Source organism: Gossypium hirsutum, chromosome A12, assembly GCF_007990345.1.
Source record: "Gossypium hirsutum isolate 1008001.06 chromosome A12, Gossypium_hirsutum_v2.1, whole genome shotgun sequence".
Taxonomy (NCBI): Eukaryota; Viridiplantae; Streptophyta; class Magnoliopsida; order Malvales; family Malvaceae; genus Gossypium; species Gossypium hirsutum.
This window is the reverse complement of record NC_053435.1, coordinates 79,296,587-79,312,341: the sequence shown is the minus strand read 5'-3', so window position 1 is coordinate 79,312,341 and position 15,755 is coordinate 79,296,587. Positions and strand designations below refer to the sequence as shown.

The window sequence follows — 15,755 nt, the reverse complement described above, 5'->3', positions numbered from 1 at the left end:
AATATAACTTTAGTAATGGTAGAGAGGCCTTTGTGTATGGTAAGTACAAATATATATATATGAAGTTTATCCCATGGAATATACGGTTAATTACCTACCTTTCCTAGATTTAACTTTTAAACTTACAGACAAACAAAAACCCCAATTCCACAGTAGCTGATGTTAAATTAAAAGGATATTCTACAGATTTCATTTTAGTCCCCAATTTATCAATGCACTAAAAAAAAGTTGATTAATGGTGACCTTTCAATATTTTAGGAGCCATGCAGTTAGCAAAAGACACGTGTTCTGTCTCGTGAGTGGTAATAATAACATATGAAGCTGTTGCAGTCACGTCCCTCTCCCCTACCACTGCAGCTACATATTATATATAAAACTACATATTATATATAAAACACTTTTATATATATGGAGATTGCTAGCAACTTTCTTCACAAATCACAACCCTATCAAAAACCCTTTCTTCTTCTTTGCCAAATTTCATCGTGTGTCATTCTGGTTCAGCTGCTACTGTAATTCTATCAACTTTTCTGAGGACACTCCAAGAGATATTGTAAGTGAATTTGACCTACTTTTCTACCTACATAAATATGTATATAAGTATAGTAAAAGTAGATTATTTTTTTATTCAACAAATTAATAAATTAATTCTTGTATGTTAGTTTAAAGAGTAAATTTATTCTTTTATTAAAAATTTCATTTATTTTCTACTGTTAAAAAACTAATTCTTGTACGCCAGCAAAAGGTACATGTGGTACACTTCGTTAGTTTTTAACAATACAAATGTATGAAATTTTTAATAAAAGGGATTAATTTATTTTTTAACTAACGTACAGAAATTAATTTATTCATTTTTTAAATAAATAAGATAAAATATAATATAACTCCTTTGATATATAATTGTAAAGTGGTGTTTAAGTAGTTGTTGTTATTAAGGATGGCAAATGGGACATGCATATTTGCAGATAATGACTATGTTATATATATATAGTAGCATATTACTTATTTACACAAAAATCATAATAAAGTAAAATTCACCATTTTAAAAATAATTAAAATGAAACTTGACCCATTAATATTTAAATTCTATTATGTGCAAATGTGCTCAAGTCTCAACTTTTCTTTCATCATTTTATTAGCATTTTTTTAATGATCTTTAAATATGAAAAAATTAATTATTATCTTGTTTTATTATGTATTATTTAGCATATAAAACATTATATTAGAATCATTAAGATTTTATTTTTGGATTTTAATAGATTTTATACTATGTTAACCTTGTTTACAAATGGAATTTCTAGTTATGTAAGAGTTATGGACTGGATTTCAGTAGCTGTCCAAGCCCAATTTAAATAAGGCCTAGTTTGAGCCTACTTTTTCTTAGCCCATTAATGTATATTATATATATAATATATATATTAAATTTCAACTTTAATAATATTTAAAAGATTAATTCCACTAAATGACTTGCGATTGAGTCTTAACTCTAATTAGTATGAACATTTTGTCAATATATGAATATGGGGGTTTGAATGTGCTGAAACGCATTATTTTCTTATTTATGAGTTGAGAAGAGGTTATGAGTAATTCTAGATATTCTATATAAAAAAAAGAATATAATCAGAACCTATAATAATAATTAAAAAAAGTGTCTTAAAATTTTTTTTATGGTGAAAGTGTAATTTTATTATTATACTAATTTGTAACTTTATAAATTTTGAAAAAGTTAAAGGGTAAATCTACTATTTTTTGAGGCCACCATACGTATATTTAAGATACACGAATCAAACTTTAAATACATATACACATTGCATATTGTGCTTTAAAAAAAATAGTCCTCTTAAATTTTGATGAAACTATTTCTTATTTTAGTTCTCATGTAATGAATACTAATTATGAAACAACCACAATTTGAGTGAAAATAATTATGCAATAAATTTATAGAAATTGATTTAAAAATTAAAGTTGAGTAATTTTAGTTATATGAATATATTTCTAAAATTATCAAAATATAAAATGAGAAAAACATCTTAAAATAATACTTATTTCTTGACCAATGGAAAAATATCATTAGTAGTCCATCTCAAGTATTAATTTTTCAATTTAAGTCCTTTTATTATTAAAATGATAATTTTGGTCTCTTTTAAAAACTAATTATATAATCTAAGCACTTTTAGAATTAATTTTTTAGCTTTGGCCATTTCAATATTTTAGAATTTTATCTCGACTTCTTCAAACAAAATTTCTTAATTTGTCCTTAACTAAATTAATGAGTGACACCAATATTTTTAGGACCAAATCAATGGTCGAACTGGTCAGATCACTAGTTTGATTAAAAAATTTAAAAATTAAAAATATATTAAAAAAATTAATTCAACTGGTTTGTACTGATTCTCGATCTAACTGGTTCAAAGTTATTTTCTGGATTGATACCCCCAACCGATTCTCATTTCAGTCGGTCCAATCAATCGATTCGATCAAGTGCAAACATCACCAGGTTACACAAACTCGAATATGGTCAAAGTACCATGAAAGTCTCTACACTATAAGTTAAATTGTATTTTCCCTCTTTATTTTAAAAATAGATAAATTAGTCCTTATATATTAGATCAAAGACTAAATTAATTATCTCTATTAAAAATTTTATCTATTTTTATTATAAAATTAATATGACTAACAAAATAATCAGACAATTACGCATTTACGTATACTTTATTTTAACATAAAAATTAGTTTTTAACATTAAAAATACATAAAAATTTTCATTTTAATATGGCGCACAAAAACTAATTCGGAAAGACTTTTAATATATGGCATAGATACCAAGTGTTGTAAATGTACGAAAAGCAGGAGAATCCATGGATTTTGCGGTGCATTACTTATACACGTGTAAAACAATTTTGCATGTCACGTGTTTTTATTTCTTCGTTACATCGTAAATCGATTTTTTTGCCACCCCAAAAATACCATTTTTTTATTATAAATTTCGCGCAATTTTCACAAGCCCTTTTCTTTTTTCTAGATTTTGTTCAATCGGCCGTTCTTTTTGATTTTCTTCCAAATTCCCCCCTCTTTTCTTGCCCTTTTTTCTTTCGGTTCACAATAAAATATTCTGATTCTCAAAATCCTTATAAAGGTACTCCCTCTAATGTCTATTTAGTCCAAGGATTCCTTTTTTGTTATTATTTTATTTTCCTAGTACTTGAAATTTCTTTGCTCAAGTATTTCTCCTGTCTTCTACGCTTATATCAAACGCAAATGAACAGAAAAGATTGTTTCTTTTTCACTGTTTCTGGGATTTTCTTCATTTGGTTTGTGTATTTTTCTACAGTTTTAAAGATTCCAAATTTGTCGATATATAAACGTTTTCTTTTTAAAGTTAAAGTTCATATATTTCCTTCATTTATTGTATTTTCTGCTTGTTTTTTTCTTTATAGGAATGAACTGAATTTTGATTGAAAGATGGTGGCTTTTGGGAAGAAGTTGAAAGAGTCACAAATTCAAGAATGGCAAGGGTATGTATATACATATATATGTATATATATAGTTCTTGAAATATATGCTTAAAATGTGTTTATTTTTGCAGGTATTACATAAACTACAAATTATTGAAGAAGAAAGTTAATAGATATGCTCAGCAACTTGAAATTGGAGCACAAGATCACCATTATGTTCTTAAGGATTTCTCAAGAATGTTAGATAGTCAAGTAAGCTTTTTTAAACAAATTGGATTGAAAATTTTCTTTGGGTTAAATCACTTTTTGGGCTGAATTTGATAACTACTATCACATTAGGGACCTGAACTATTTTTTTCTCAAATTAGTCTTTAAACTGGAATCTTTTTCTTGGTAATTTTTCCATATTGGGACTTGAATTTTCAAAAATCCTAAAATCTAGCTCTAATGTGAGAATAATTATCAAGTCTTAATATGGGAATCATTCTCAAGTTTAGGGACTAACAAAAAAGTTTAAGTCAGTCCCTAATATTTTCTTGAAAATCTTAAAATTTCCTAAAATTCAGCAAATGTGGGAATTATTATCAAATTCAGGTCCCAATGTGTGGATGATTCCAAATTTTAGGGACTAACTTTCCCTAATCTTAAATCCTTGATATTTTTTTGAAAACCTTAAAGTTCAAGTCTAACTTAGAAATAATGGCCAAGTTTAAGTCCCAATATGGGAATCATTCCTAAGTCAGGGACTAATATTGAGAAAAAAAAGTTTGAAGGCCCAATTCGAGAAAGAAGGTCCCAATGTGGGAACAATTCTAAGTTTAGCAATTAACTTGGACTAAAAAAGCTCAAGCCCCAGTGTGGGGTTTGCTGTCAAGTTCAGGTCCTAGGTCGCAAATAGTGATTTAACCCTTTTTTATTTTACAATAACAAGTAATTGCAAAAACAAGCCTTGTTTACTGTTTTTCTTTTGTTTTAGATTGAAAAGATTGTATTATTTCTGCTGGAACAACAAGGACAACTAGCAAACAGATTATGTGATCTTAGGGAACAACATGATGTAATTTTACAGCTCTCTAATGGAGGTTCTAAAATTTGTGAGTTACAAGAAGCATATAGAGGTGTAGGACATGATCTTTTAAGGCTTCTCTTTTTTGTTGAGATGAATGCAATTGGATTGAGAAAGATTTTGAAGAAATTCGATAAACGGTTCGGCTATCGATTCACTAATTACTATGTCAAAACACGAGCTAATCATCCGTATTCCCAGCTCCGACAAGTTTTCCGGCATGTGGTAATAACATCCCCATTTTTCGAATCGATGTTCTCCTTGTTCCTATAGTCTTGTTCATGTGAATGAAAGCAATTCATGCAGGGTATCGGGGCTGTTGTTGGAGCCATATCTCGTAATCTTGCAGACTTGCAAGATCATCAAGGGAACTACGTATCTATATATGATCAACCTGCTTTATCTCATCCGGTTTTTTTCTTGGATCTTTTCACTATTTATCCAATGTTTGTTTGTGGACATCAAATTCCCGAGTAAAAAACCAAAGGTTTTAAAACTTGCAGGACCCCATAGTTCATTCTATAAAAGCAGCGGTAAACAAATTATCGAATTCGACGAATTTTCTCGAGTTTTTGGGGAAACATGCGTTTATAATGCAAGATGATTTACCGAGTCCATCTGAAGATGATGTTGCGGAACAGAGATATCATTTCATGTCGTTGCTATTGAATTTGGTTAACACATTTTTATACATGGTCAACACGTATATTATTGTGCCAACGGCTGATGACTATTCCCTTAGCCTCGGAGCTGCAGCAACCGTTTGTGGTGTTGTGATCGGTTCAATGGCTGTTGCACAAGTGTTCTCTTCGGTTTACTTTAGTGCCTGGTCAAACCGATCATATTTGAGACCACTTGTATTTAGTAGCATCGTGCTTCTTATTGGGAACACCTTGTATGCTCTGGCTTATGATCTTAACTCGATAGTAGTTCTTCTTGTTGGTCGATTATTTTGTGGGTAAGTTTGTTCATTTAAACAATTTGTTTCGGTACTATCACTATATTAATAAACGAGTTCTTGCCGATGTATATTCACAGGTTAGGTTCTGCTCGAGCTGTAAACAGGCGTTATATCAGCGATTGTGTGCCACATAAACTCCGGATGCGAGCATCTGCGGGCTTTGTTAGTGCAAGTGCCCTCGGAATGGCATGCGGTCCTGCTCTAGCTTGCTTATTTCAAACCGATTTTAAGATTTACAAGCTCACGTTTAATCAGGAAACTTTACCTGGTTGGATTATGGCTATTTCATGGCTCGTCTACTTATTGTGGTTGTTGATTTCGTTTCGAGAACCTCCTCAAGAGATCAAGCGGGACATAATACCGCAAGAAGTTCGTGCTGGTTGGTCAACACGATCAAACACTTCTCATTTTAGTTCATTGTATGTATTTGTTCAATAGTTTATTCACGGAACAAACTTTGCCCGTTTCAGGGACGGTGGTGAACTATGCAGTAGAGAACGGTATCACGCAGCCACTGCTTCTAAACATGGAACCGAAACAAGGTGAAAATGGAGACCAAGAATACGATGATGGTGAGGATGAATCTTGTGAGAAAACCCGTAAACCCGTCACATCTATCGTATCAGCATATAGGTTACTCACACCATCTGTGAAGGTATAACAAAATTTTAGCTCACATGAAACTTCTATCCTCCGAACTAACTCGGCGCTTATCATTCAACAGGTGCAACTATTGGTTTATTTTATGCTTAAATACGCAATGGAGATATTACTTGCCGAAGCAAGTGTCATCACAGCATATTACTTCATATGGTCAACCAACAGTGTAGCCATCTTTCTTGCATGTCTCGGGTTAACCGTACTTCCTGTAAACATCATCGTCGGTACTTACATCAGCAATATGTTTGAAGAAAGGTACGGCGTTTCCCGGTTTAAGGTCCTACTAGGGGTATAAATGAGAAACTGGTGCTCTCAAGTTACTCAAGTTTGACTTAAAAAAATTCAAACACAATTCGGTAATTATTGAGCTAAGCTCGAGCTATTGGTCGAGCCGACTTCGAGCTTAGTAATAGTTGACTCAAATAGCTCGCGAGCCTTATCAAACTTTTCATATTTTTATATTATTAAATTATATTATTATCTTTAATATATTATTAACACTAATCTTAATTATTGAACCAAGCTCAAGTTCAAATTTGAGAACAAAAATTGGTAAAAGAGTTTAAAAACAAATATTCAATTAAGCTCAACCCGAGTATCAAGTTTCGAATTTCGAGTTGAGTTCGAGCTTGGTAGTATTTGGGCATGGCTCGGCCGGTTAAGGTCCAACTGTAATCCAATAAATTTACGCATATTTTACCTTTTACTTAAATTCCAGGCAAGTTCTTCTAGCATCCGAAATCATGGTGTTGATCGGTATACTCCTAAGCTTCCATATTGGAATCCCATATTCCGTACCTCAATATGTTGGCTCGGCACTGATCACTTTTGTATCCGCCGAAGTGCTTGAAGGTACATTTTTTTGCTTCACCATACCTTATGTTTTCCCAGATGTAATTCTCGGGTTCTCTTTGATGATCAGGTGTGAACTTATCGCTCTTGTCTCGTGTCATGTCGTCGAGGCTTTCTCGGGGAACTTATAACGGAGGGCTTTTATCGACGGAAGCTGGTACACTAGCTCGAGTTATTGCCGATGGAACAATAACATTGTCTGGTTACTTTGGTGTGGCTAAGCTGTTGAATGCTACATTAGTTCCTTCATTATTCATATGTATTTCCTCCATTATTGCTACTTGCTTTACTTATAATTCTCTTTACTAACACTTTGTAATGTAAAAATTTTGCTAATAATACTATAAATAAACCCCTTTTTTTTTGGGTAACTGTGTTAAACTCAGTCCAGATATGTTGTAACAGTAATGTATTATTCGATGCTTTGATGTCCTCCGCCTCTGGTTGGAGTCTCCCGATCAAGAGCCCTGCATAAAGGTTTCATATTAGATGCAAAAAATAGCTATAGTTAATCCAATCTTCTTTGCCTCAAGCATTGCTTCTCTTGTTACGAACAAAACAGCCCCATGCAAAGTGCTGCAGAAGCTTGCAAATTTAGTTCCGGCCACCCCAAAATTTGCGGTCCCTTTCTTCCAAGCAAGACGTCTAATACTTTTCCCCCTGCAACCTATCTCCATCTTCCATTGTTTCATTCTGAATTAAGTATTCGTATCCGGATTTGACTGAATACTCACCATTGTTGTTCAAGACCCACAGCTTCCTATCTGTTCCACCCATCACCTTCTCAGGTTATTAGCCATCCCATGATCTAATAGGCGAGTTAACCCATGCTCATCCCATTCTCCTCCCCATTAGTTATAAAGTTTGTCAGCTTCACACAGTTGTGTCGATCGTTTATTTCCGAGTCAGAGCCATCCTGGATGCATCCATTCACCATTACCATTCCATCACCTTTCCTTATTTTCCAACCAATCCCTTGTTTACAAAGGTCTCTGCCATGAACAATACTTTTCCAAACCCTTTAATCAATTGCTAAATATACAATATATATATGGGTAAATTACATTTCTAGTCATCTCACTAACTATGAAATGTGATAAAATGATCACTCAATACAACTTGGCAACTTCTGAAATTGGTATAATAACAATTTTAATTTTTAATGTTTATACATCAATTTTAATTTTTAATGTTTATACATTGTGTTGATTTAGTCTGGTTTTAAAAGATAACTTTTAACATTTAAACATTGTATAATTTTTTTGTAGTTTTTTTATGCATTGGTGTTGATTTTAAAAGAATGAAAAAAATAAAATTATTATATTGTATTTTCGGATGTTTCTATTTTTGATATATTTTTGATCTAATATAGCTGATAAATTAGTTTTTTTTTTTAGCTTTTTTAAGTGAAATGTTTGATTTTTTTGGTTCAACCAAGGCGTGCTAAAGTTAAGGGTGGAATTTTTAGAAACAAAATTAAATTAAAACAATGTATAGATGTTGAAGCTTAAAATTGTTATTATGTTAATTTTAACAGCTGCTACTTTATTTTCCTGTTAGCCATTTAACGGCGGGTAATAAAAAAAGTCAAAATCAAATAATTAAGTGACTATATTGTAACTTTTCATAATTAGGTAAACAAAAAAAAACTTACGAATTGCCGATTGACTACTAGTGTAATTTACCCATTAACATTTATAATAAAAAATAAAATTTCTCAAGCTTTTCTAATGGTTGCTGTTGAAACCATTTTTTTTCGATTTAAAAATGATGGATCGACTTTTTGGAAAGCGAAAATGGAGTCGCCACCAATCTTTTCTTGTTTAGGTGTGATCGGATCACCTAGAAATTTGGGTTGTTTTAATAAAACATTTTGGTTTACTAAAACAATGATTTTGGTCTACGAAAATATGAGAAAATAGGCTCGGGAGTCGATTACGTATGAGGAAGGATTAGCACCCTCATTACGCCCAAAATTGGTACCAAATCGATTAAATACTGTCATTTTGTCTAAAATTAAAAATGTTTTTGAAATGTGGTTCTTGTTAATAACATTTGAATAACCCGAGTCCTTTGCCAAAAATCTTCTTGTTTCGACGTTCGAAAATTCATAATTCGAAAACAACAAAAGGATGCCCAACTATTTGGTCCAACGAAAAATCGATACGCAGCTCAGTAGGGCACGATTCCTCGAATTTCAAAATATTGACCATTGCCTCACCTTGGAAGATATGAGTGAAATTCCGAAGAGACATTCGATTATTTTGAACAAACGGGAGATTGCAACCCAACACGATAGGGCACTATTCCCCGAATTGCCAAACATCGAACATTTCTTTCATTTTAAAGAGTTTTTAGAAAACGTGAGTGAAATTCCAAAGGAATCTTCGATTGTTTTGAACAAATGAAAAAGCGCAACCCAGCACGATAGGACACAACATTTCAAATCCTCGATACAAGATCATTTTATAATTTCCAAAACTCATGCTTTTGAAATTTCAAAAGGATATTTAGTTATTTAGGTTAAACAAGAAAAATTGAAACCTAGTAAATTAGGGTACTATTTTCTTGAATTTCCTAAATTCGAAATATTGCATTATTTTTAATTTGAAAAAAACATGGACGAAATCTCGAGAGAATATTTATTTGGTCAAACAGAAAATCGAAACCCAACACGTTAGGGCACAATTTCTCGAATTACCAAACACGAAATATTACCTCGCTTTGAAATTTTATTTTTTTATTTTTTATTTTAAAAGGGAGTGATTATGGAAACAAACTTGCAACGTATTTATTCGATTCATTTGAAGCAAAGAAAATGAAATGAATGATTTCAAGCAAATAGGTTGGCAATCTCAATCATAATATAATACATGGGGATGCAAAACAAAGTAACAAATATGGAAAACATATATCAATAATATATTATACAATTTTTTGAAAAGTACAAGCACGAAAATTGAAACATGCCCAATGATAATAATCTTACCACATACACTATTTAACGTTTCTAACTAATGGTTAAATAAAAATCTATTTTAAGAAAAATATTTTAAAAGGTAATAAAAAATGTTAAAACAAATAAACTTGGAATGAACAATTTAAAAGTAGCTAAATTATATATATATATACACATAAACAGATAATACATGCAAAAAATTTACAATAGATCATAAAATAAATAAAAAATAAAAATAAATAATACATAAAGTATATAAAGTTTAACATATAAATGAGCTTCAAAATAAATATTATAAGAGGAAATTTAAAGTTAGTGTTATGCAAAATAATTTAAAAACCAAGATTCAAAAAATGTATATATGTATATAATATATATTATGTGCATAGCAATAGTAATGTGTACCTATATAAAATTTTAAAATGAATAATGTACATATTAACAAGTTGTAACATAGATGAATTATATAAATGCAACCATGTAAGAATATACAAAGGAATATAAGAATGACAAACTATATAATATAAATCAATAATTATACAAAATAATTTGAAACAAGATTTACTTACCAACAATTAACAAGATACATAAAGCATAAAACTTAATATAAACATTGTATATAAAAAAAATAGTAATATAGGCAAGTGTTTGAAATAAACAAAGTATAATTTAAAATTGGGGAATAAATAGTATACATAAATAGATTTAAAGGAAAAAATATAAACATGTTTGCAAGGGAATTCAAATAAGTAATTCAATTAAATTATGTATATATATATATATATAAAATAAAGAAAATAAAATAAAATAACAAAAATGAAAAATGAACAAAGGGAATACAAGAAATTAAAATCAACCTTTTTTTACTTTGGATTTTTGATCTCTATGTGAAAATACAATGTTTTTTTTTATCCCTCATTCTCTTTTACATTTGGTTTTATGATGGCTTTTATAGCCTTGTTACAACATTTTTTTTATTATTTACTATCTTTTCTTTTTACAAGTGGTAGACAAAAGAGGACTAGGACGGCGCTTAGGGCGGCACATAAGGTGAAGAGGTTAGGTTTTTTTCTTTTTCTTCATTTTTTTCTTTTTTTTTATTTTTTATTTTGAGTTGTATTTGGGCTTGGGGTATTTTGGGTTTTAGTTGAATTTTGGTATTTGAGCTGTGATTTTATTGGGTCTCGGGCAAAATTTGGGTCTTACAGTTGCTATTTTGAAACATTCAAAACAGTTAGTGGTAGTTACAATCGTGAAACTAGCCAAATTATTTCCTTTTTAGTATTAGAATCTATATTTGGTTAAATTCTACCATTGGTACTTCTATTATGTGTAAGTTATGGATTTAGTCTTTGTATTCTAGTTTGGTTATTTTTATTTAAATTTTAAAGTTACGGTCATTATCCTATGATAACTATTAAATTCATTAAATTTTACTATTTTTAAAATTTGATACGACAAATATATTACTCACAAAAAGATTAATTAATAGATTTAATTACTGTTGTTTGTAGGGTAAGATTGAAAATTTGAAATTTGAAAAGCACAAGGACTAAGAATGATTAAAATTGATAATATGGATAAAATTTACAACTTTATGCATAGTATAAGATTAACAACAGAATTTAACCAATCAAAATTGATTGTTACTGTTTGAGTTAAGATTAAAATTAAAAAAAAAATGGAAACTAAAATTGAATAATTCTAAAAAAAATAAGAACTAAATTCTACTAACATAATTTAACCTTTATTCTTAAGGTGACAAGAAAATCACCTTCAAGATTTAACTCAGTGAAAGCTGTATACATACATATATATGATAGGAAACATTCCATGCATATGTAGTATTGTTAAAAAAAATGGCCTTTTTCCCCCAAAAAGCTCCGATTTTCTCGTTAAGATTTTCTGGGTACTTCCAATTCTTTATTGGGTAACACAAAAAAAAGAAGCCAATTTTCTTTTTTGGTTAAAAAAGGAAAAAGAATGGCAGAAAATCAAGAATCATCACCGGTACCCACAGTTCAAAACATACTAGACCAGAACAGCCTAAAATGGGTTTTTGTTGGTGGCAAAGGAGGGGTGGGTAAAACCACTTGTAGCGCCATTATTTCCATCCTTTTGGCTGGTGTTCGTCCCTCTGTTTTGATTATTTCCACCGATCCTGCTCATAATCTTAGCGATGTTTTTCAACAGAGGTTCATTAAAACACCCACTTTGGTTAATGGCTTCACCAATTTATTTGCCATGGTAGTACCCCTCTTCCCCTTTTGTTTTGATTTTTTTATTTGATTTTGTCTTCTAGGTTTCATTTGTTTATGGTTTTATGTTTATAGGAAGTGGATCCTACATCTGAAGATGAAGATGTTGGTGGTGGTGAAGGAATGGATAGTTTATTTTCAGATTTGGCTAATGCTATTCCTGGTATTGATGAGGCTATGAGCTTTGCAGAGATGCTCAAGTAAGAATACATACATATACATATATATGTATATATATATATGGCTATTGTTGGTAAAAGTAGGGAGGAGATCTTATATTAGAAGTTAGATTATATATTTTTTTAAGTAGTCTATGTATGTTAAGATTAAATGGTAAATTAGTAAGGATGAATGAAATGTTTAACAGAAGAATTAATTTACTTTTTGATTTAATCTTAGTGGTAGATTATAAAATCAAGTTTTTAGAGTCTAGTAAAATTTTTAAATATTTTAGGAGTTCAATGAGTATTTTTTTTTAAAAAAATTGGGGTCTAATTAAAATTATTGTGAGATTAATGAAAATTTTTAAAAATTTTAAGAGAGCTTAATTAAAATTTTCTAAAATTTCCAAGGGAGAAATGAAAATTTTCCAAATATTTTTGGGGCACCATTGTTTGTACATTTTTTAAGTAAAAGGGACAAAATGAAATCCAATATCCACACTTTTACCCTTTTTGTTTGATATTTAATCAAGTCCATTACATGATCAAATTGAATACTTTTTAAGCTCAATTATGATGGTTAATTTCTTAGTGAACTTTGTTTTGGATGCTATTTGTGACTTCTTTTTTTTCTACTTGTTTTGTTGTTTGAATGTATAATTCCTTCTTCTTATAGATTGGTTCAAACAATGGATTACTCTTGTATTGTGTTCGATACCGCCCCCACCGGACATACGCTTCGGCTTTTACAGTTTCCGGCTACGTTAGAGAAGGGACTTGTTAAAGTTATGTCGTTGAAAAGCAAATTCGGTGGCTTATTGAGTCAGGTATATGAATTTTTATGTTCTATGATGTCGATGAGAACCGTATTCCTTTTAGAAAATATCTTGTTTCGGTTGATTGATTCTTTCGGTTCGTTCTTGAAAACCATATTCGTTCTTTTCATAGCTCGCATGTCAGCTCACCATAGTTGGTTTTCTTACTGTTTGTAGCTAACGAAAGTTGAAACTTGTCGTGGCAGGTAACCCGTCTTTTCGGGATTGATGATGAATTCGGAGAGGATGCACTTGTGGGGAGACTTGAAGGCCTGAAAGAAGTGATTGAGCAAGTTAATGAGCAGTTTGAAGACCCTGTAAGTTATACCATTCTTGAGGTCTTATGCAACTTACAAATACTTCTACATATGTATGAATGCATGCATGCATGTACGTACGTACGTACATATGTAAGTATGTATGTAAATGCAGGTTCCATAGATCTCATACATTTAGCATAATGTTGTTGTTCCATACATTCTTGAGGTCTTATGCAACTTGCAAATATGTATGTATGTAATTGAAGGTTTCATAGGTCCAATACATTCAGTATAATGCTGTTTTCCCATACATTCTTGAGGTCTTATGCAACTTACAAATACTTCTAGATATATGTATGTATGCATGCATGTATATACGTACATACATATGTATATGTGTGAATGCATGCATGCTTGCATGTATGGATGTCTGTGTGTGTATGTAAATGAAGGCTTCATAGGTCCAATACATTTAGTATAATGTTGTTTTCCATACATTCTTGAGGTCTTATGCAACTTGCAAATACTTGTACATACATAAATACATATGTATGTATGTATGTATACATGCATGCATGCATGCTTGCTTCTATATATGCGTGTAAATGAAGATTTCATAAGTCCCATACATTTAGTATAATGTTATTTTCCCATACATTCTTGAGGTCTTATGCAACTTGCAAATATATGCTTGTAAATGAATGTTTCATAAGTCCCAAACATTTAGCACGGTGCTATTTTCCCGTACATTCTTGAGGTCTTATGAAACTTAAAAATACTTATATATATATATGCATGCATATATGTATGTATATAATGCTGCTTTCCTTTTGGCAGGACTTGACAACCTTTATATGTGTTTGCATACCAGAGTTCCTTTCTCTCTATGAAACAGAGAGATTAGTGCAGGAACTCACCAAATTCGAGATCGATACCCACAATGTTATCATCAACCAAGTAATTTTAGACAACGACGGTACGGTTTTACTCGTTTTCTTTACTATGTCCATCATTTCCCTTTCCCCTCACCCTGTTCTTTAAACACAATCCTTACCGTCAATTGGCTTGTTGTTTTAAGAGGTCGAGTCCAAGCTATTAAAAGCACGAGTGCGGATGCAACAAAAGTATCTCGACCAGTTTTACATGTTATACGACGATTTTCACATCACTAAGCTGCCATTGCTGCCAGAAGAGGTGAGTTCATCGATACACGATCGTGTTACTTACTTCTTATGTATCCACCATCGTTAAATTCGAATAAATGTATCTATGCATCGTGTTATTAACCTTTCTATGGTGTTTATATATATAGGTTACTGGTGTTGAAGCACTGAAAACATTTTCGCAACATTTTCTCACGCCTCATGAACCGGCTATCTCTCGAGGAACGAAAGAAGAACTCGAACGAAGAATATCCGCATTGAAGAAACATGTATTGGACACCGAAGATGAACTCGAGAAACTCCGATAATGAACCTGAAAGGGTCCGATTGCTGTATACGACGACATCCGATAGCACTTATTTTTTCCCGGGTCACATCTTATATTATCATGTGGCGTTTGAGCATTCTATTTTTGGTTGTTGCTAGATAATGTTGAATTGCATTTTAGATTATTTTAGAGAAAATTCTTTACAATACTTTTGTTTTTTCACCATTGATATCAATAAGCTGTTGCCTTATTAATGTTGTGAATTCTTTGTTTTGTCTAATTCTTTATTATGGTATTTGTGTTTTTTTATTTAATTTGGTATATGTATTTGGAACAATTTATGTATTTTGGTGGTAAAAGTACTATGAAAGCCTCCGGACTAGGAGTTGAATATAAAAAAAATGGACAAACTAGTCCTTATATGTTATATCGAAGAACAAATTAGTTTTTTTTTGGTTAAAAATTTTATTTATTTGTACTGTCAAAAATTGGTTTGACTGACGGAACTAGACAATGACATGCAACATGCCATGTGGTAATGTTGACATTCAAGGACCAATTTTTAACTACAGAGATTATGAATTTTTTAATAAAATGATCAAATTGCTCTTTGATATAAATGTACAGGATTGATTTTCCATTTTTTTGAGAATGGGCAAAATGTAATCTGATTCTTAGTGTAGGGACCTCTATGGTATTTTTACCGCATTTGGGTACCTGAAGGTAACAATATTACTATTTTTAATGTTTAATTAATGTTTTAGGTTAATTTTATTAAAATTCATAATTAACTAATAACATTAGTAATTAAATTTCATCAAATTAACTTTAAAATCCGAAAATAATGAGTTATTGTATTGTATTTAACAAAATAAAT

At 30.9% G+C, this 15,755-nt stretch overlaps 2 protein-coding genes across 5 annotated transcripts; both read left to right on the top strand.

The window, feature by feature from the left end:
• The first annotated feature begins 396 nt into the window (after window positions 1-396).
• LOC107923595 (SPX domain-containing membrane protein At4g22990) lies at window positions 397-7,358 on the top strand. Of its 4 annotated transcripts, none has more exons than XM_016853781.2 (11): window positions 397-553; window positions 3,438-3,515; window positions 3,587-3,707; window positions 4,432-4,746; window positions 4,828-4,932; window positions 5,025-5,479; window positions 5,560-5,861; window positions 5,953-6,137; window positions 6,207-6,397; window positions 6,861-6,994; window positions 7,065-7,358. In XM_016853781.2, exons 2-11 carry the CDS (start codon window positions 3,463-3,465, stop codon window positions 7,301-7,303), a joined length of 2,100 nt encoding a protein of 699 aa, XP_016709270.1. In that variant the 5' UTR covers window positions 397-553; window positions 3,438-3,462; the 3' UTR covers window positions 7,304-7,358. The 4 variants fall into 4 exon arrangements, with proteins under 4 accessions (XP_016709270.1, XP_016709280.1, XP_016709275.1 ...); XM_016853791.2 differs by lacking the exon at window positions 397-553 and adding an exon at window positions 2,994-3,136; XM_016853786.2 differs by lacking the exon at window positions 397-553 and adding an exon at window positions 3,017-3,311.
• A 4,435-nt stretch (window positions 7,359-11,793) lies between these two features.
• LOC107923586 (ATPase GET3A) lies at window positions 11,794-15,128 on the top strand. The gene is made up of 7 exons (XM_016853771.2): window positions 11,794-12,200; window positions 12,287-12,411; window positions 13,049-13,199; window positions 13,394-13,504; window positions 14,285-14,423; window positions 14,526-14,641; window positions 14,760-15,128. Exons 1-7 carry the CDS (start codon window positions 11,937-11,939, stop codon window positions 14,916-14,918), a joined length of 1,065 nt encoding a protein of 354 aa, XP_016709260.1. The 5' UTR covers window positions 11,794-11,936; the 3' UTR covers window positions 14,919-15,128.
• Window positions 15,129-15,755: the final 627 nt, after the last annotated feature.